Source organism: Bombus impatiens, unplaced genomic scaffold (assembly GCF_000188095.3).
Source record: "Bombus impatiens unplaced genomic scaffold, BIMP_2.2 scf_0264, whole genome shotgun sequence".
NCBI classification, from domain to species: Eukaryota; Metazoa; Arthropoda; class Insecta; order Hymenoptera; family Apidae; genus Bombus; species Bombus impatiens.
The window spans coordinates 1,123,412-1,144,986 of NT_176683.1; the positions used below are offsets into that span (position 1 = coordinate 1,123,412).

Sequence of the window (21,575 nt, forward strand, 5' to 3'; positions counted from 1 at the left end):
TCAGAAAAGAAAACACTCGTTCCAAGACATCTCTTTAATTGTTTATTTGTTACAAATGCAGAAGAAATAATATATCGTAATACATAGAGCAATCTATCAAGTTGGTCATTGCAATAGACATTTTAGTATATCGAATCGCGCCTTGTTACTGAGAAATCTCTCTCGTTCTCTGTTTTCTTACATAAAACAGCATCTACTTTCAATAGAAATACAAGTTACCCACTAAGCAGCCCTTATCACGAGCAAGTCGTGTAACATTCATAAAATCTCTAAAATCTGTCGCGTTTACGACGAGATGTCGCGATCCACCATAAAAAACATCTAAATTTCACGGTGCATAAATGCATGCGCGAGGAACATCAAAATTCCGCCATATTGTGTACAAGCCTCCAGTTGATTTTTTTTCAAACTTAAAACAATTGAAATATTTTATTCATTATTGTTAAAATATACGCTTACATATGTATTATTTTCGCAATATCACGAACGCAAAAAATATTTACATATATCTAATAAGTCTTAAAATATTTAACTACTCTATTAGAGAAAGAGAGAGAGAGAGAGAGAGGAGTATAATTTTTACGCTTTCTTATCACAAGTACGACTTATCTAGGGAGAAATTTTGAGCGATGCGTATAGTTTTCATTTGACAATTTTTTGTTTGATTTGTTCTATTCTTTTTGTGTTAAAATGGTTGAAAGTTAAATTATCTAATACATAATATATATTACAGTGTTTAATTATAGAACCTATAGTAGCATTCGCAATAAGAAGAAAATTGTGTCCTTGTTGTTTAACACGTTCTCTATCATGTTACTCATACGACTTCCTTATATGAGATTTTTTATTTAAAGTCATATCGTACAGTATTTACAATATTATTCACAAAAGTTAGATTTCCGCGATATCTGAATGAATACAGCATGAAAAACTGTTCGAATCGTCTATCATCAATTTAAAATAAAAAGTACACTCGACGCTTTGTATTTTTTCGTGAAACCATTTATTTCTCGAAAATGATTGAAAATTGAAAAGAACGAAAATAACTAGACATGTTATAAATATATAACGAAGAATTCATCTGACCCAGGACGAAGAGATTTGCATTTTGTTAATTTTGTAAATATTCTAGGCAAAGTAAACATTCAGGAATTCTCATATACAATAGCAAAGAAACGATTTTTAAAAAAAGTGTTCGAGTTATACTCAAAAAGTAGATGTTGCAATTTAAAATAATAGAGAATTTTGGTAGAGAACTTGTCAAAACTATAAACAGTTATATGTCAATAACAATAACGATGTTCACGATGATTGCATTTGTCAGACGGAAGGAGTGAAATTATTGAAACAACCAGGAGGCTTGTACGTTGTTTCCATGTCATCCACACTCGTCACTCACTATTATTTATGCAATAGATTTTATCCACGTTTCAACAATGTATAATAATAATAATATCTAATAATAAGTACTCATTATTCTACGGTCGTTTTCTACAGGCCATACACAATCAGATCGAGACCCTGGTATAATAATCTCAGTTCTCTGAAGTATATTCTAAAGTTTTTTGGTCAGAATCCTTACGTTGTACGTGTTAATTGTTACATTGAGACCCTTTGTACACTTAACGGATGTGACGATAGGAGTTAAAAAGTCTCTTTCAGGAAGTGATCAGTGTTAATCTTCTCTCATTTTTTTCTTCTTTTTTGTAAACACGTTCAGAACTCGCTTTGAAGAGATCTTGTAGGCAGCTATAGTTCTAGGCTAATTATTCCCAAAGTATTGAACGCCTCGAAAGAATTTAGAACGCCAATGTTCCAACAAATTTTCGGTCGATTTTTGTAAATTAAACTAGATCTTTTCGATGCCTCATTTGATTTCTCTTTGTGCAAAATTTTAATTTGAATTTGTTGTTTAGTTGAATTTATAGATTTATTTTTCTTGCTTTATATCTCGTGAGACTATGCTATACAAAATTAGTATCGCGCGTTCTATGCTTTCGTGCAAGTTAATTCGATGGTCTGTATAATTTTGCAGACATCCTGATACGTCAAAATAATTGTTAACGAATCGTGTAATTTTGCAAACATTCTTACGAACGTTCGAAATGCGTTCTATCGCCGAGAACGATATCAGAGGATAGAAAAGTTTGTTTCATTATTTTAGAAATAGTAAAATTGATGTTCAATCTGTATCATAGTAGTTTCGCCCAATACTTTGTAAATGATCGCTTCGAATGAAAAATAAAACGACCTTCGGAGGCAAGAAGTGTCAGTTCGTTACGATCGATGTTTCATCGTAACTTGGCGGTAGTTTAGGCCAGACACTTCTATTTCAGAACACATTAATTGAAGTATTCCTAAAGAAATATTTCACAAGCAGGCCTTCATTAATTTCTCTCGACGCATCGTTGTTACTATCCACTTTCCGCATAAATAATTACCAGAAAGGCAAAGAGACAAAACATCAACATGCACAAACATCTAACGAATATAATTTATGATAAACCAAATATCGTTAAACTAATAGCAACGTGTTATTCTAAAAAGCAATTGCGCGATACTGTTAGGACAAATTCGAAATAAACCGAAAAGTTTAGAGTTCGATCCGTAGTTCGATAAAAATTGTTTCATTAAAATTATCGGCGGCGTTGTAACAGAAAAAAAAGGAGAAGAAAACGTTATTAACACAGTTAACAAGAAATAATTGTTACGCTTCTATGACAAATAGAGAAGGATTTGCGAAAACCGTAGCAATTGCATCCTAAAATATCACATTGTCCGAATTGCAATTCCTCGCCATTTTCTATTATAAGAACCGCTATTTCCAGGCGCAATCTGCAGCCGGTGCTTCGTAATGAGATCGAATTAAACCGTTCTTGGGGGAATTAATGAATGCCCCTGCAGATGTTCGCGGTAAAACACGACGATTTAGTAGACTTTCAAGCTACGTATTATATATATGCATACACCCGTGTATCACCTAATATCTCGTTAGTAATGCAATATCGTACCGCACCAACGGGTGCTATACTTTTTACTTTGCATCCACGTTATGTGCTTTCGCCTGTTTATTTACACGTTTTACACGCACAACAGCACGCCTGCACGATTCTGTTCCAACCGTCCACCTACGGTCTTTTAAATCGCAACTTTTTTTAATGCGAGTTCGCCATCTACGTTGTTTTCTTATATGGAAGTATATTCGCGCGTTTATATTTTGTTTAACGCGAAAATCTCTGGCGTATCTGCGTTCTGTTCGATTCAGTAGCCTCCCGTTTATTTGTAACTTCGCGCGATTTAAAAGTCGCTCGTATGTATCTTAATTCTTGCTCTTGTAAAATTCTGCGTAGAATTCTGTACTTCCTGCGATGTGGAAATCTTCCATATACTCGTACATCTTCGACTACGAAGATATAGAAACAAACGTGTAACTATATTCCTTTAAGTCGATAAAGTAGGAAGTTACACATTTTTGTATCCTTTTTATTTTGCAGCTTTCCTCCGTATCTGTGACTATCTTCTTAACTCGCAACGTAGTTATTCGTATACGTATGCAGATATTCTTCGTGTTGCTCGTATATTTCGATAACTTTAGTTGAAATCAGCGACGTATCTTACAAGCGGGTTTCATTCTTTGAATTTCGTTGGACGTACGTATTTTTTTTTTTTATCGTTAGATTTATTCTTATATCCAGATAAATCGATCTTCTCGAACGTGCAACGTCTTCGTGTGTTTAGAATGTTTCAGAGTGAAATTTCGAGTTAAGAGGGATTGGAATGCCAACAATTTTTAACGCGCGAAGAAGATCAAGGAATTGACATTTATTATGAATATTTAATATCACTATCGTTAATCTTTAACGATATTATTGGATTAAATTACCGAGTAACGGCAGGAACCTTTTCGGTTTTCAAATTGTGCAGGCATGCTCGTGCACTTTCCAAAATGATTATTACTTTCCATTAATTCTTTAATGCTCGTGTCTACTAACCGAATTTCATCCGTTCCTCGATTCCACGCCCAAGAGATTCGAAATCGACGATGTTTACAGAACATCCACAATTACTGTTATAGCAGCTAATAACCATTCATCACCTAATCGAAATCGTTCTATATGTACAGGATACGACGTAGCTTTCCGTGCGAGCTGAGCTACAGTGGTTCTACAGCAATTTTAGTATTTCAAGGTCTGATTCATCAATTGCTATCGAATAATTTATTTAACGCTGGAAATTTCGACAAAAGGATATCGTAGAATCATATACAGCGCTATGATTCTACGATTCGCGCGGTATAAAATTTTCTCAATAAATTACGTCGATAATAAGAAAATGATTTTCTCGAAAGTTCTACTTTCGATGTTATTTTCGTGTCTCGTGTTCTTGAAACAGCTGAACTCGTAGATGAGTCTATGCTATATATTCTGTACGTCCTAACGAACGATATTCACGAAGACACTATTGTACGCTAATGCAAACGCTTGCATTAGCTTATTCGTTAATTTCTATCCTAACAGGTTATTTTTCAAGTTCGTAAGTATGAGAAGTTGCAAGAACGTTGTTTCGGAGGAACGGATGAATGTAGATTGTGCGTCCAGTTTTCTTCGTTACCTTTCTTAGCGGAAAATTCGGTAATTATCACGAAGGTAATTATCTCGAAGCAAAAGGCGAACGTAATTAAATTTCTGAAGGTTTCCTCGACAGAAATATAAGCGTTTTGAACGAGTGGTAAATACAGATACCGACATATACCGACGCGGATGCTACCTTAGAATCGAAATTATCGTTCGTTGATGTCGCTTCTATGTGTTCCCAAAATTCTCGTTTCAATCTTTTCGTCGATCGAACTTCGTTGAAAAATACCTTCGGTCTTCTGTCTTCTTCATCTTTCTTTTTTTTTCTCTTTTTTTTTTAGCTATCGATAAACATTTAGACGTCGGTGCAGAAAGTATCGATTTGTCTGTGCTTTTGAAACCCGAACACCGATGATCGATCGTCGTTTTAATCCTCTTACATCGGAAGATACTCGATTTCACGCAGGATTAATCGAACGTTTGTAATTTATTATTACTTCGTATCAAATCAGCGATTTTGAAATCAGCTTCAGCGCCACGGTTTATGACGTTGTATTATCTTTTTTTTTTTTATTATTATTAATTACCATCGTTTAACAACCATAGAGTATCATTCATGATACTTACGCAAATTAATATTTTGACGAATACGATTAAAGGAATGAAATGCGTGTAAAAATATATTTCATCTGTTGAGTGCTATCTAGGATGAATACTTGAGACGTTTTTCTACATTTTTACACGTTCTCTGCACTGCGCGTATTCTTTGATTTAAAGCATTTTTCCTAAACGCGTAAAAACTCGCAGCCTACTGGGTTGCTCGATAAATTCCTAACGTTTATGGCAGTAGGTGTATTACATTTCGTAATCTACGTATCTAATAAGATCGGAAGAGTGTTACACATTTGTCAAAATTAAGACTTTCCGGTAAAAACGACGTTTCTTCGAAAGAAATATTTCAAAGAAATAATCTTCTACAATATTCGCGTAACGTTAAGATATTTCTTTCGAAGTTACACGGTTCGCTACTTTGGTAAATGTTACTTCTAGTTGGATCAATTAAACGCATCAGTCTATCAAGGACCAAGCAGCGAAATAATGCGTAAACTGCAGTTGCGAAAGCTGCATTTACTGTGCGATAAAATGCTAATTTCGTGCTAATGTAGATACGATCTTCGAGTACTCTTTAAAATTCGCTACGAATTTCCCGAGCAGCCCAATAAAATTATACATGCCAGCAATTTATAATATTTCGAACTTTTGATTTAATCTCGGATCGATCATCGTTGTTTCATACGCGCGTAAAAGAAGAATCGCGTATCGGCAGGTAGAGATTTTAATTTAAAGGAAGGAACGGTCGGTCGTGGTGTTTCTCGAAGCTTTAAAAAATCTCACGAAGGAATTTCACGATGCATTCAACGATTTAGCTGAAATTCTGCAGACAGATGGTACGTGGTATGCATAATGCATGTTCCGAGCGTAGGAAATGTTGTAGGAAGTTTGCTGTCGCAATTAGAATTCCAATCTGATATTCTAATAATCTAATAGTTTCACTCAGTTATCTCGAGTTAATAGAAACTTTCTTTTTATCTGTATTTCCGTTCAAAGTCAATTTCGATGTCAATCGTCCGAAAATATTTCAATTTGGATTCAAGTTGATCTATTGTCTCTTTAAATTTAAGAAACGCGAAGGAAATCTACGTAAAACCGATGCTTACGAAAACGAAACCTCGAACGAAGAAGTTGCATTCTACATTATCGACTTTTTCATTCATCACCATCAAGATTTATCCTTGTGCGACTGCACCGTTAATTACAAAACACATTGTATATCGTGCGAAAGAATAGTAAAGTAAAAGAAGAAAAAAGAACTCAACCGCTATTTATACTTCCAAGCGACCGAAATTGAGAGTGAAGTCTATTCCATCTTCTTAAATGCTTCTTATCGTTTTACCTGATATTAAAACTCTGGTAAACTACAGTTGATAAAGTGAATTTCTTATACCATTAAGCTTCTTCCACGAAGTCGAACAACTTTCACGCGAAGAACTCTCTTCAATTTTTAATAATCAAAGAGCTAAGAAACTAGGAATATTTGGTCATCGAACATCGAACAGGATAAAAGCGTGGGAATATTTTCGTCGATCAACTGCACGCGATATTTAAATCAAATACATCGCGCACGCTGTACCAGTTACGCGTGAAATATCAGCCGAATCGATGGTCCAAATCCTCCCTTTGACCACGAATCGACATTCGCGCGTTCGCAAATGAGCATTTTCCAGGTCTGAAATTTCCAGGGCCAACGGAGCTGAAAGGTAGCGGAATAAAAGCCCCGGAAACCAACGTTGCTGCAGCGACTGTCGCCGTTTGGCAAAGCTTTCTCAGTCGTAAATTTGACTGTCGCGTTCCTTGCCAAAAAAGGGGTTTGTCTAAAAATTGACGCGTGTGCGGACAACGGTGGATGAAAATTTGCGAGTTTATTACGAATTGTTTAGTTCCGTGAGACTTTTTAACCTTGAACCGGAAGTTGTTGCTGTCCATCCGAGCGAATGGCGACAGGCGAGACATTTTTTTTTTCTTGAAAAATTGAGTCGTTTCGTGAAAGCACGAGAATGGATGGAACGTGGAAATGGAGAGACCAGCCTTTCCGCGGTTTGAATAGAATCGACGAGGTTTCTCGAAGACGAAACGACGTCCAGAAATGATTTGAGAAGATGAGAACATTCGTTTAAAAACTTTTTGCGACTGTTTCAGAATCGCTTCGACGACGTTCGATATTAAATTAAGAAGATGCTGGGTCCTCTTACGTAATAATCGAGAAGCTCTTTTGTTTAAAAAAAAAGAATCTATACATAAATACACTGTATGTAGGCGTCAAATGTATTTTCTAGTCAAATGGTGGTTCATATTTTTTGAAATTGTTATATTTTTGTATATATCGTGACATTTTTATTTATCTCGTAAATATAAAAAGAATAACATTCCTGAAGAGTTATTGCAATTATCTATTGAAACGTAATGGATATTGCAAAACGAGAATGGAAGTTTCCTTACAGTTTACTCCACTGAATTTCATTATTCTTCAATTTCTTCTATTTTCCTACTTGGATTTTTCCCAGTTACAAATTGTAGATTATAAATTGCTTCTTGTCAATTTTACGATATTAACATCGAGCTAGACAGGGTAATCGACTGGCTTGCAATTTTGCAAAATACGAGTAAATTTCGGATATTAGAATTTACTTGAATCAGGCGAGAGGACCGTGGCAAAAGTCACGAAACATCTAAAGTCAACTTCTACCATTTTTAGCTGAAAGATATTTATGTTATTCCTTGGAAATACGACATGAAATTGATGGGATTTTTTTCGAAATTTTCTTCTTTTAGGATTATGTTGACTCAACATATGTAAGATGTCTGATGTTCGTGCTGTACAATCACGAAACTCGATTACCTCAGCTTCACGATTCGGTGCGCTTATTTTTCTGGAAATTGTCTTTTATCTGTGTGCGTAGATGGCGAACGAATGACACGTTCTATCGAGCGAAATGCCGTTTCATTTGTCCAGCAATTTTAATGCAAATCGCATCGTTCTAAGCGCGATTTAACACTATTAGACCGGCACTGTCGTTAACTTTTTCGATTATCCGATTGACTTTACCACTTCAATGGCATGGAAATGTTTTATTGCTTGGAATGCAATCAACTCGAATGCACGATCAATCGACTCATACGTGGAATTAAAAGGATAGGGCAAGAAAGAGAAATAACGTTCGTTACATAGAATCTCTTGGAAAATGTCGGGATTTGGACAGCAATTTTGAGAAATTTCCCTTGAAATTGGACAACGACTTTATGCAATGAAATTATTCAACCTACTTTTAAGATATTTTGCAGATATTCAGCGAGGGAATAGCAAAGATATCGTTGAGCCATAAATTTAATCGGCAATGTTTCTTAAAGGTTTAAACAATGTCGAAAGAACGTTTCAGATATTCTCTATTTTCTATAAATACCCTAACACTTACGAACAGAAACGTATGTGAAGTCATGGATCTAATTTAAACTTGAAATAGTGGCAGACATATAATTAAATATACGTGATTTTTTTTTCTTTTTTTTTTAGTCCCAGTCTTTAAATGAAACGGTAGTCCTTAAAAGTTGAAATAATTCCTTGATAACTCCTTAGATATTTCTCATTTTCCATAAGTACCCTAATCTCTATGAAGAAGAGCGTACGTCAATCGTACGTGTGTTACGTTTGATGAAAGAGCAACTGGCTTGAGAAATTAATATACGAGAGACACATTTTTGTACAGTAAATTCGATTATAAGGTATCAGATGTATTGTACAAACTTGATCGATTCTATATAATAAAATAGAATAATTAGAAAATTAACAGGTGAATAGCGTTTTACAGAATAGGTTTGATTACGAGATGTCGAATTTATCGTACGAATTCCCATCGTATTTAACGAAATAACGCTGCAAATATTCCTCGTGTTTCATAAATATCCTAGTAACTCACGAACAACGGTGCATGTCAATTATCCCCAAATCACATAGCAACCGATTTCGTAACAATCTCATTACGATCCAGTTTCAAAACCTGTTCTCGCAAACAAAGTCGAATTAATTTCGACGTCCGTTCTGTCGAATCAATTACCCAAAAAGCCTTGAATTTCCAATAAAGCATAGAAATCTGTGCTTAAAATTTGCCTGTAACAACGCCATCAACGGAAGGAATTCGGTTAATTATCCAGTCGATCAAACGGAATTACCCGAGCTTTCCTCCGATTTCTTCTTCTTTCGAGCGATTACTCCACACGCTCCATAAATCATGGTCGAGTTTCGACTCGATAAATTCGAGGATTCGGTAGAAGCAATCCGATGTTTATTCCGCGACGAACGAGCGCACAGACAGACCGAACGAAAAGTCGCAGCAGCAAGATACGATAACTTACATATCTTGGATTTCATACGTAGCGCAATATCGAAATTCGAAGTAAGCTGTTTAATTAACCTTACACGAGCTGAACGTTATATTCTTACTTGGTTTTCAATTTCCATATCAAATCTACGACAAGCTTCTAATTTTCTTGGAAAATTCGCGGTTCGGTAGAATTTTGAGCGATCATGGAAATGTATTTCCTCCTTTTTTTTTCCTCTTCGAGAATACCATATCCGTAAGTATGAAATATTGCTTAGTTACGATTGAAAGTAAATTACTGGTAGAACAACGTGGACTTATCGTCTACGTATTTTCGAAAATACTTCTTTCTAGCCATTGAGTGGCATGAAGATTCACAGGTGCACATTGATCGACTTGTTATATTCTTTTCTTGTGTCTGTTAAATGGGATGAGACTAGTCGAAGGATACAGGAAAAGTAAAAAAAGAAAGGAAAGGGACGAATAGGGAGGGGAAAGATGAAAAAAGTCGAGGGATAAGAGAGTCGTCGTTCGATTTCTCGTTCATGGTGAAACGTCAGCTTGCTCGAGCCGAAAGCAAGGTATTAGTCACCAGATCTCGGCGTTATACGGTGATATAGTACGCCCTCGGTTTACCTCTCGACGTGGTCGGGCTGAAAAAGACGCCAGGTGTCGATGGTGAGAAGGACCAAGAGGCCCACGAGGGCGGCGGCAGCGTCCGTCAGGAAGCGTAGTAGCCCTCGTGTCGTTTCCGGCATTTCTCACGGGCGATGTAGCACAGAGCAATGGTGATCAGTACGGCGATCGTGATCCCCATCCCGATGCTGATCCACATGATCTCCTCGTTAATACCACTGTAGCCTTTTCCTGAAAGCATGCTGGATTTATCTTGTAATCGACACCTTGCACCAGGGTTTCGTTACTGTGGGATGACGTTCACGCTTTTAAAGCTCTTGATTCATTTATGAGTCACGTATGAGTCTCTCAGAAGCTAAACCGATGGATTCCACAATTTCAGCATATGGATGTGTGTGTACAGAATATATGTTTAATTTTTTCAAAAATTCCTCAAATTACTCAAATTTTCACGAGTTCGTTTATCGCATGAAAATGATATACAGGGTGGTTGGTAACTGGTGGTACAATCGGAAAGGGGGTGATTCTACATGAAAAAAGAAGTCGAAAATATAGAATAAAAATTTTTCGTTTGAGGAATTGTTTTCCAGAAAATCGACTTTGAATTTTCGCTCGGTACGCGTGCTGTACGTTATAATGTATCTCACTGTAGATCGTTGTCTCGATGGAAAAATTAAATAAAAAAAAATTTTTATTCTATATTTTCGACTTCTTTTTTCATGTAGAATCACCCCCTTTCCGATTGTACCACCAGTTACCAACCACCCTGTATATCATTTTCATGCGATAAACGAACTCGTTGATGTAGCGATAAATTTTAAGACAGCGGTTCTTAACCCGTGACCTGTGCATTTTCGAAAGACCATGAAACCCTCGCACACGCAAGTTATTTATTTATTTATTTATTTATTCATTTCGAGTAACGACGTTTGGTTTAGCTATAGTCAATATAAGCGCACATATTTGAACTATATTTTGATAATTATTTAACAAAAATATTACCGCACTAGCGAACATATTTCGACGTATAATAAAAGTATGACATTAATCGCGAGTCAATCGATCAAAAGTTAAACGATGCGGAAGTGGATGTGAATGTAAAGCGTTTTTGGAATGTTTTTTAAACGTGAGCAACGATTTGCAAAAAACTGATGGGCGAGTGGGTTGGTCTGCTTATATATACGATTAATATAACTATTGGGGTCGTAGTTGGTCTTGGGCATGTTTATTACATTGCGAATGTATGGAACAAAGGAGATCCGATTATTATATTATTATTATTGTACATAAAATATTTATATATAAAATATTTAACATTCGTGCTTGATTATTTCTAATGAAACTTTTCTCTCGAAAAAGGTTGTCGATGAGCAGTCGATCAATGTTTCAGATATACACACTTGGCACATAAGGATTTAACTTTTGAACCGAGTCATGGGGGTGTTCGTGACAACGATGCGTTTATTTGATGGAGGTTCGTGGTAAACGAAAGATTAAGAACCGCTGTGTTAAGGTAAGTTTAAAAAATAATGTGTAAATTCTGAGGCAGATTTAAGAAATAACGTGTACTCTATGCGAACGATTTATATGTAGAAGCGAAATCGAACAATTTTATGGTGGTTGATTATTTAGTGCTCGTGCAATTTGAAGTCGGACATTGGATAATTGTTCTATATATTCACGGGGAATTTAAAGGGTTTAAAAGTGTATAAAATCTTTATGGAAGATTTCAAGATACAAGAATGTGTAAAATGTTTGTAGAATATTTAACGAGCTGGAAATCTATAGAATTCGTAAAAATATATAGATACTTATGGTAGAACATTCGGCGTAACGTATAGTAGATGGAACGTGTTCTATTCGTAAAAATATGAATTTATATAAATATTTGTAATCTATTGCTCGTGTGTTCTGCTATTAAACGACTTAATTTCCCACATATGGGTCAGTATAGTCCCCATTCCGATGGTCACTGGCCCATTAAAACCAAAAGTCTTATATTAGGTCGTCCCAAAAGTTTCTTTCGTTTCATAAGTGAAATGATAGGTGCATAACATTTTTCATTTTATATTATTTTATAGATTTATGTATGATTCATTTTGTAGCAACAGAATAAAATGGATCAAACATAATTCAATAAAATAATATAAAACAAAAAATCCTGTGCATCTACTACTTCCTTATGAAAGGAAAGAAACTTTTCGGACAACCTAATATTACTTTGACTTAAAAGGAACACTGCTTGTAAAGTTTTCTACAAATAATCAAGTTATAGAGGGAGTAATTCAATTGAACGCTATAATTGATTGAATGAAATGTGCATAAAAATCAGAAAGAAACACACGAATGTTATAACAATACTTTGACGCCGTTATAAGATTATATTGAAGAAATTAAAGCCGTAATTATACCGTCAAAGAGACATTCTGTCGCATACTAATTGCATAATTACTTTTTGTCTGTATGCATGAGTTGATACAGTGTATGGGTTATTGAGTGCTATGGTGAAGCTTGTTACAACGTACAGAGCCGCATCGATGATATCTAAATCAAAGTTACGAAGGCTGTAACCAGTGTACTCCACATTTAAACTTAGTATTACGTATTCTATGCACAAACGCGTTTGCAAATCCTTTTTGATACTTGTTACTTGCTACTAGACCGTCTACGGTGGCCATCGGGGTTGTGGTTAAAGTTTCGATTGATGTACCGGCCATTCGGGTTGAAGTTGTTGAAATTGTACTTTTCGTCATATTGACTGTACAATATGGAAATTGTGGTCTTAGTGTACTGAACATTCGATTTCGAACTGTTGCAATGGTGTTTCAGTTATCTTTGTTGCACTGTAAAGATATTGTTATCTTATTCTGTATCGAACGTGTATTGGACGTTAGAACGTTCGTATTGGTAGATTTATCCGTTTCTCGAGATGTACGTACGCGTATTTCGTGAATTTCGTTCGTTTGTTATTGAATTATTGCACGTCAAAGAAGTTTTACAAATTTTATAAATGGTACATGAAATAAGTAGATAATAGTTTACAAATAATACATCACAAAGAACGATAATAGTTATTTTTAATTCAAAAAAATGATATACTTTTTTCTTTTAAATTAAATAACATCATTTTTATAAAAATCGAGTTTTACAGATAATAAATAATAACTTTTTATTCGTCTTTTTATTTCCGTCTGTCTTCCGGCTTTGCGTCGACTTCCGGTTACGCATACAAGATGAGTAATAAGTAATAATTGTCTTATTTAAGAAAATTTGATCTCAACCATTAAGATGACATTTCCTTCAGGAATATCACCTTTAAGCTTGCACAGCCTGAAATTTTTAACGATCCAAACTTCGACAGAGCGTTACAGCAGGAATTTTAATTAATAATTAAACGACTTCTACGTTTTACAGAATGCACGCGAAAGATAAAAGCAGAACGCTATAAGAGATCGTTATGCAAAGTTATCTAAATTATTTACGCCGCACGAAAAACTACTTACGTGTGTGCATATATGTATAAAATTTCTACTCTATTATCTACTTATTTTAACTTCGACATGTGCACGTTTATACGATAAAGATCGTCTATCAGAATGTAACGCTTGAATTCTAATCACGTTGCAACTAAACATCATTCTTTCACCGATACAAAGACTTATCTCGTTTTCGATTTGCACGTAAATCGTTGAGTTTCTTTCCATTTTTAATCTGCATGTTATCAAAGTTGGCTCATCTGAAATATCGCATCTTCTTCGAAGTTTGAACTTAAAGTTAATCCATATTTGGATGGAAATTGGACCACGAATTGAGCAAACACATCATTGGCAAATGTCAAGCAATTTGTAATACATTTTATAATACATCTCGTTACATTTAGAAAAATTTTCCGTCGTAAGTGTTCGAATAATTCGGCGAGTCACTGTATATCACGTTCCGAATAAGCCAAGTGTGGTTAAAGCTTCATTCCAAAAATGACACGACACGTGCACCGACCTGTTATTTCTACGAGATCACATACAACATACAATGTAGGTGTAGAAAACAAGCTATGTACTTATTGGAAAGTCCATTTCAGAACTATATTAAAAATATACGCCCTATATTCTCGACGAAACCAATTAAAACGTACAAAACGGAACGATCGTGCGTTGTGGGCGATATATCGTTGAAATACATTTCGAATTGCCGTGTAATTTATTGTTCATCGAAGTCGATATATACTTCGAGACGAGCAAAGAGTTTTTTACATCTCGTTTCGTTATTATCCGTATCATATCATCCGACTGTGGCGCGTACGCAAATATCGAACGATCGTCATTTATCGTTTATTAACGAATGTTAATAAATAACGTGAAAGCGTGCACGCCGGAAACGCAGATACATATCACGCGAGAGTAACGCGTAACGATCCAATATCCCTGCTTACATTACCATTATAATGGGAGCTGTAAATCCCAACTTTGCCAGCGACTCGTCCTCCCACAGGCATTTTTCCGTTCTTTCACTTGTCGGCCAGAAACCTGCAAGAGAAAACGTCAACTCATGTTTTCTAGTTCTTCCGTGCTTTTAGAATTTTTTGACAAAAAATGTAGCAGGACAGCGCGATAAATCGGTTCTTGTGCCAGCTGTTGCGGTTTCTAGGGGAAAAGACAAATGTCCCCAAACGTGATATACATAATTTTATAGCTGGGACCATTGGTAGCTGTGGCTTTTTTATTTATTTCGCTGTTCCGTGGAAAAAGAGCGAAACGGAAATGTCGGATAGAGATTTTTAGTGGGGAATTTTTCAAGAAAATTGTATTCGCAAGCTTTTGCGTATGCGTCCATCGAAATCTAACGATCCCATCGTTTCTTATTTACTGCATTGCTTATGGGCGTTTTATTTACTTTCGTGCGTTGCGTAATAGGCGAAAAAACGAGCCAAACATGTTTATATAATAAAATCTTTCGGTATATTTTCAAACAAGTTCGAATAAATTTGTTTTTTAAAAAATTGCGTCTTTGAGATCGTGTTTATTGAAATTTAATGATAGTTACGTTCTCTTTCAATTTGGTGGGTTGTTTATCGGTATTTTGTACTTCTACCCGCGTGTATTAGGCCGATTATTAATAAAACACGAACAAATCGTATTTTTTTGAAAATGATGTCTGAATCGGAAAAATTGTATTCCACGTTTTTCGCCTATTTTCACAAGAAGAATAACCTCCTTTCGATTGTCTCGTGTTAACGCGTGCGTAATCGGTAACTAGGGAAATTCGCATTTCGTTGCTTGGCGTTGATTAGCGGCACGACTCAGCAAATTTTCAATTTTCTTTCATCGAATAGAAGGTATACGCTGTGTTTCTATTTTTATCATGTAAAAAATATCAAGATATATTTACAATTCCATCAATTTTCTGTGAGAAAGCAAAATTATTATTTATGTTACTGGCCTTAGTTTTAGAAAAAAACACTAGCTTAAAATGTCTCTCCCTTAAAATTTACACTTGTTAAGTTATCAATGCCACTATCAATGCCAAGCAGTGACCTATCAAAGTTTCCAGTATCAGTTTTTTTTGAAAACTAAGCAAGGAATCACTTGGTGCTCGTTCGTACGTTGTGTTCGTATGTTGTTCGGCCACTCCCTGTATAGAGATCTATCTCAAGGACAATTGTTTCACTTTTACCATAAATTTCCTCCAACTTTCGTATCTCCCTTTTTTTTCACGATCACCGTCTATCCTCGAAGCTTCTTCACTTAATGGATTGGCAATCTTAAGTAATGGGCAGCTACAACACGTCGATCGATCGGAGTCAAAACAACGGGCTGAGGCTATCGTTCGTTGCAAACGAGTGAAACAAAAGTCGATAATGGTAAGAAACGACACGTTGCGAGGCCTTTTTTTCCGCATTAAATTCCGTTTTCACTTATATTAATGGACTGTTTCGATGTTACCGACGAAACTGACGGCCTGGGACGAATACATTTAAAGTGCAAGCAACGAGAACGAATACACATATCCGATCGGGCTGACTTCCTGATTAAATGAATTGTTCGATCAAGTTTTCTCGCGTCGCGTTAAAATTCGTTTAATCACGAGGGGATTGTTTATTCGCTCGAATTATTAATTGTTAAATTAAGTGTAAACAAATAATCGGAACGTCGAATGGGCGAACATCTGTGAACGAGTTAATGCGATACGATTTTGAAATTGTTGTTTATTTTATTCTGTCGTTATCGTAGCGCATGCAGTGCCTCACTGTTACACAATTGAAGCATTTGATAAATGATTAAGTAGTGAGTTAGCAGCAAATGGAAGCGGTTAAATAATACAGAAGTTGGTGAAAAATACGTGTCGGACGAAAATTCTGGAAAATTCAGGAACACTGACGTTTATTAAAAACAGACAAATTTTGTTCGGTAATATTTTCATCGATAATATTTTTCTTAAAAAAATATTTAGCAATTGTAAACGTTTGTTTGTCGTTTCTACGCGAATTTCATGTTCATAAATATTCGTGTTTCACGTATAGAAATATTTATAAAAATTGGCATTGATTTTCTATTATACAAATAATGGAATATCAGTTATTTATAATTCTATATGTAGTTGTATTAATTAGTTCTACGAGTTGTATAACATAATAAACGTAGTTCTATCAATACAGTTGTATTCTATAATTAGCTCTATTCAGTATCGCTCTATTTCATAATTATAAATACAGATAGCTATATGATTATCAAGTATACCAGGTGAACAATTTGCCATCAAGTACTTAAAACATTGTTAGTTTAATTTGTTATATATTATATCTTCTATATTAAGTTAAGTTAGTTTAATTTGTTATATATTATATCTTCTATATTAAAACTTTAAAATTAAGAAACGAGGTGGATAATATTAAATTTCCATTCTCGCGTGTGTGTATGCATGTGACCTAAATATTGGAAGTTTGAAGTTTCGGTGGCGAAAGTTCTCAATGATCTTCGTTTTAAACCATCTTTAATCAGGCAGACCATTTCATCATCCAAACGTTATAGTTGTAAAGTTTAAAAATCGCGTTACAAAGTCTTACAACGTATAACATTAAACGGATCAATGCAAAAAAGTTTACCGCCTCTCTCTATCTACTTGAAAATAGTGAACCAGCTACTTAAACGGTTTTTTTCATTGCAAATAAAGTTGTCTTCTTTAACACGGCGCAAATTACTCCATTTAAATTCTTCCGTAACCGCAGAAAACAACGGGTCAATACATTTTCGCGTATATACATACAAACAAAGAGCGACCACTGTACACGTATACAATGTGTCCCAGAGTTTAATAATCAAATTTTATTAATACATTTTATAATACAGATGAGATTCTGTTGTACGATATAGATAGCTATAATCAAGAAAAAAATGTTATACAAACGGCGATTTAATGCTTCGTTAGAAAGTTATATTAAAAACTCCTCTTTTCATTTTTCTTTTGAATATTTTAGATCTTTCTTTTTTGCGTTCCGGCATTATTTACACAATAGACGGAACGCGAAGATTATTTTTAGCATAATTAATGCTAAACAAAAATTCGTTGACAATATTGAAAAAAAAATTAACCAAGTCAGACCATGTTTGGCCAATTTTTAAACTCGATTTTCTCGAAAACGAGGCGTCGAAAATTCGGAAAAATATTCGTTTTACATCTTGAACTCACCGTTCATGAGAGATAAAAGGGCCACTTTAATTCCTTTCTCCGTACACGTAATTCGTCCGTTGATTTTGTCCCAACGTCGGTCTTTCTTCTGCTTTGTAAAATTCACGCGAATTTATTCGGGACAGTTAGCTGTTTAATGCGAGCTATATTTGCCAAATATTCAGACTCGATTCGCTCGATAATCGAAGCATCGGCTGAAAAAATATTTATTCTACATCTTCTATTTATTTTTTCACGTCGAGTCGTCGTTTTGCCGACTATACCGTGATTACCGGCACAGTTTGTATATTTTCACAAAAGATAAGAGCGCCACTTCCTTCTGTGCATCTAATTCCTCCGTTGATCCTGTTCCAACGGTAGTCTTTCTGCTTTGCAAAATCACTCGAATTTACTCGAAACAGCAACGGTGTTTAATTCCAACTATTTGACAGATTTATCCTACGAATTTTCACAGCCGATTCTCTCGAAAAAGAAAAAAGGAAGAAAAATGTATTCTATCATCTTGCTGATTATACCGTGATTACCAGGACACCCTGTACACTTCCACGTACAAGAGACAAGAGTGCCACTTTAACTCTTTTCTCTACGTCTAATCTCTCCGTTGAATCGATTCCAACGACAGTCTTTCCGCTTTGCAAAATTCACGCCATTCTATTCGAGAGACTGAGCTGTTTAATTTGAAGTTTAACTCGCGGCGTTAGCGCGAGCCAATTTTCTGGACAAAGCTGGAGATAGTGGCCGGGCCGGTGTGTATGCTTGGCACGAATCGATTTAACGAAACGCTCCCTTTCATAAGATGCCTTTCCTCCCTCCGAAAGCGTGTTATCGACGAGAACAGAGAAACAGTTGCTCTCATCGCCGATTGCACGAACATACACGGTGATCCTAGTTCCACGCGAATTACTTGGAAATTGTTGACCGTACCAGTCGGTTGATCGAAGAAAAATTGCCATCTAAAGAGAAGGAAGGCCGGATCGGTCGAATAGGCAGAAATTAAGCTTGTGAATTTGTAATTGAGAATCGTAATGTGGGGGGATAAGGCGAAATTAATTGGGGATTTACGGGACACTGTATGAAAAATCGAATAGGAAAAGATCAAGCGCTTTGTATAAATGAGAATTGTGGTATGACAGGACAAAAGACGTGGGATTAGTCGAAGATTCATGGAACATTGTGCCCAACGGGTAGAATAAGGGAAAATTTCTGGACTTCTTACACTTGTACTCTTCGTCTCGCCCGGGATATTAAAAAGATTCGGGAAATTTTTGATTAGGAAAGTTATCGTGAATTTATCGTCTACTTAAAAAGTTCTTGCGTTTTGGTATCGACGTTGTTCTGCTTTTCAATTACGTTATATCAAGTTCCCCTTCTTCTTGATGATGGCGTTAAAGTCAGAGAACAATGTACAAAAGTCAACTTGGATCATATATTTCTTCTCTCTGATCTTCGTATCGTATCCAGTATGTTTTTTATAGTTTATGCATATAACGTTATCCAATAAACTTTTGTAAAATAGCAAAATATGAAAATTAAGAAACAAAAGTATAGAAATATAAAAATTCATCTTCAATCGGATAATCTCCAATTGAAGAAACGAATTATTTCAATAAAAATTCAGCGAATGTTCGAAACGTTGGCTTCAAAGTTTCCAATGTTCTTTTTCGCATTACGGTCAATGTACATTCATTTATGACGTATATGACATGTATGAGGTGCTTCTATTATTTCATCCAACCTCTCTATGTACACTGGAGCTCGTAACTTTGCAAACTTAATGGCTTGCATAGCTTACAAGGCTTCTTCTTGGAAGGCCCCCAATTAGATCTATGCAAGAGTTTCCCTCTTCGTTCCATTTATAGCGAGAACGGGTGATTTGTAAGTTCTACGAGAGGAAAGTTCAGCCAAATCGAACACAGAGTTTGCGAAAGAGTCGAAGATTAATTACGTAATGGCGAATGGAAACTTAGAAGAGAATTTGGAGAATTCAAATGCATAAAACACGTGCAGGATCTGTACGACTTGACTTCTTCTACTCTTTTTCCAATGGCTTTTGTAATGACATATAGGCTGCTTTTTCCTTTTCTGTTCCTTTCGTTGAGTTACTAATAACATGAACGTTCAACTATAGGCCACTCGACTGTATTTTCAAGCGTGAATTTTTATTACCACGATCTATCGATGAATCTTCAACTGTAGAAGACCCGAACGATTAAACACCGACAAATAACATTAACGTTTTTAACGATAACGTTTTGTCGATATTTTTTAAGATAAACACGAATTAAATGTTCTTTTTAAATTGGCCAGCAAATAAAATTATTCTATGAATTGGAAATTTTCCTTCTAAATCTCAAGAGACACGTTTTCAATCTTGTTTATCCAAAACAAAAAATTTTAATCTTCTCTTCAAGTATAAAACTCGGTCGATTTTCTGCGTTCTAGTTCTCTTCTTATTCTCGGGTTGCCATGAGAGCCAAAAATAACTTGAATATCATTTCCAATAAATACACTAGCTGCATGTGCAACCATATAAATTCTGATGACAGCGCTTTAAATCACAATTTGTAGCACAACATGTCAAAGTAGCATAATGTGCATTTGTCAAAGCAATCGGAAAAGTAACAAACACTCGACCAGATATCTACAACATTCCATGATTAATTATATTCATTTTTCACACGCAGCTACAACTTACGCTTCTACCAATAAACAACCCAAGCAAAAGTCCCCACTACCGAGTCGGGAAACTGCCAACCGCGATAACCAAATACCCAACACACAGCCACGTTCGTAAATATTGGGAGTACCTGGTGATCTCGTTCTGGGGAACGTGATAATTAACGCAAATTACCAGAGATGATGACTATTAATCGAAACTCCGTGTTCATACAAGTCGATATACTGCACATGAAAGCACACTTGTAAAAACTATTGCAAGAATTGCGGATGGAGGTGGTTTTATTTTGAAAATTATTCGTAGCCTCCTTATCGGTGACTTTGAACGATCGATATTTGTTCACGATAAAACATGCCGAATCCTTATCGACGAGAATATACGTTGGAAAAGAAACAACGAAGCTTTCGATTTTATCGTAAAATAACAATATCTTTCACATGGTGGTCTGCCATTCGTTGGAACAACTCTTGCACGTTTTTGCTGATAAATAAAAAAAAGTAGGCTTCGTTATTTCAACGATTATGACGCTCGTAAAAGAGAATGGGAAACCTCGTGGCGTTAAAAAGCAGATTCTTCGTTTCTAACGATCCGAAGGACAAAAGACCCACGACCCATCGTTTGGACCCTTTAATCCTTCAATTTCTTAAATTCCCAAACCTCTGGTCACCGCAACAATACATCCAATCAGATAGGGTGCTCCGCTACGACTTCAGCGATCCGAAGACCAAAAGAAAATCCTCCCTAACCATTTCCTCTTTCTTCACTCACCTCCACGACCAACTTTCTTTCGTAAAGCCTGGAGCGAGCAAGTTGGCGCTTTCACGGTGGCCAAGAATCCAATCAGTGCCTTAATCGAGTTCGATTCCGCTTTTCGTTCGTCGCCCAGTTTTCGAGGAAACAGCGAGCCGCTGGCAGCTACTCTCTGTCATCGGTGAGAAAAGAATACCACGCAGGCAGAAGCGTTGTCGGTACTGTACGTTCTGCGACTGGTACACCGACGCAACAAGTTACCCGAGTCCCTCGCTTTCTGTCCTCTTCATCCTGTGGAAGACCGCGCGGCGTGTGACGCGC

General features: G+C 35.9%; 1 protein-coding gene across 2 annotated transcripts in view; it reads right to left on the reverse strand.

The window, feature by feature from the left end:
- Positions 1 to 19: 19 nt before the first annotated feature.
- Positions 20 to 21,575, reverse strand: part of LOC100750193 — a 49,578-nt gene continuing 28,022 nt past the window's right edge. Inside the window, exons 1-3 of one of the 2 annotated variants that reach the window (XM_033320310.1) lie at positions 21,273 to 21,535; positions 14,579 to 14,667; positions 20 to 10,375 (exon numbers count right to left, since the gene is read on the reverse strand). In XM_033320310.1, coding sequence (XP_033176201.1) covers positions 10,230 to 10,375; positions 14,579 to 14,636 — 204 coding nt within the window. In that variant the 5' untranslated portion in view covers positions 14,637 to 14,667; positions 21,273 to 21,535 and the 3' untranslated portion in view covers positions 20 to 10,229. Of the gene's footprint in view, positions 10,376 to 14,578; positions 14,668 to 21,272; positions 21,536 to 21,575 lie in introns of those variants that run through there. The other variant, XM_003488784.4, reaches the window with a different exon arrangement.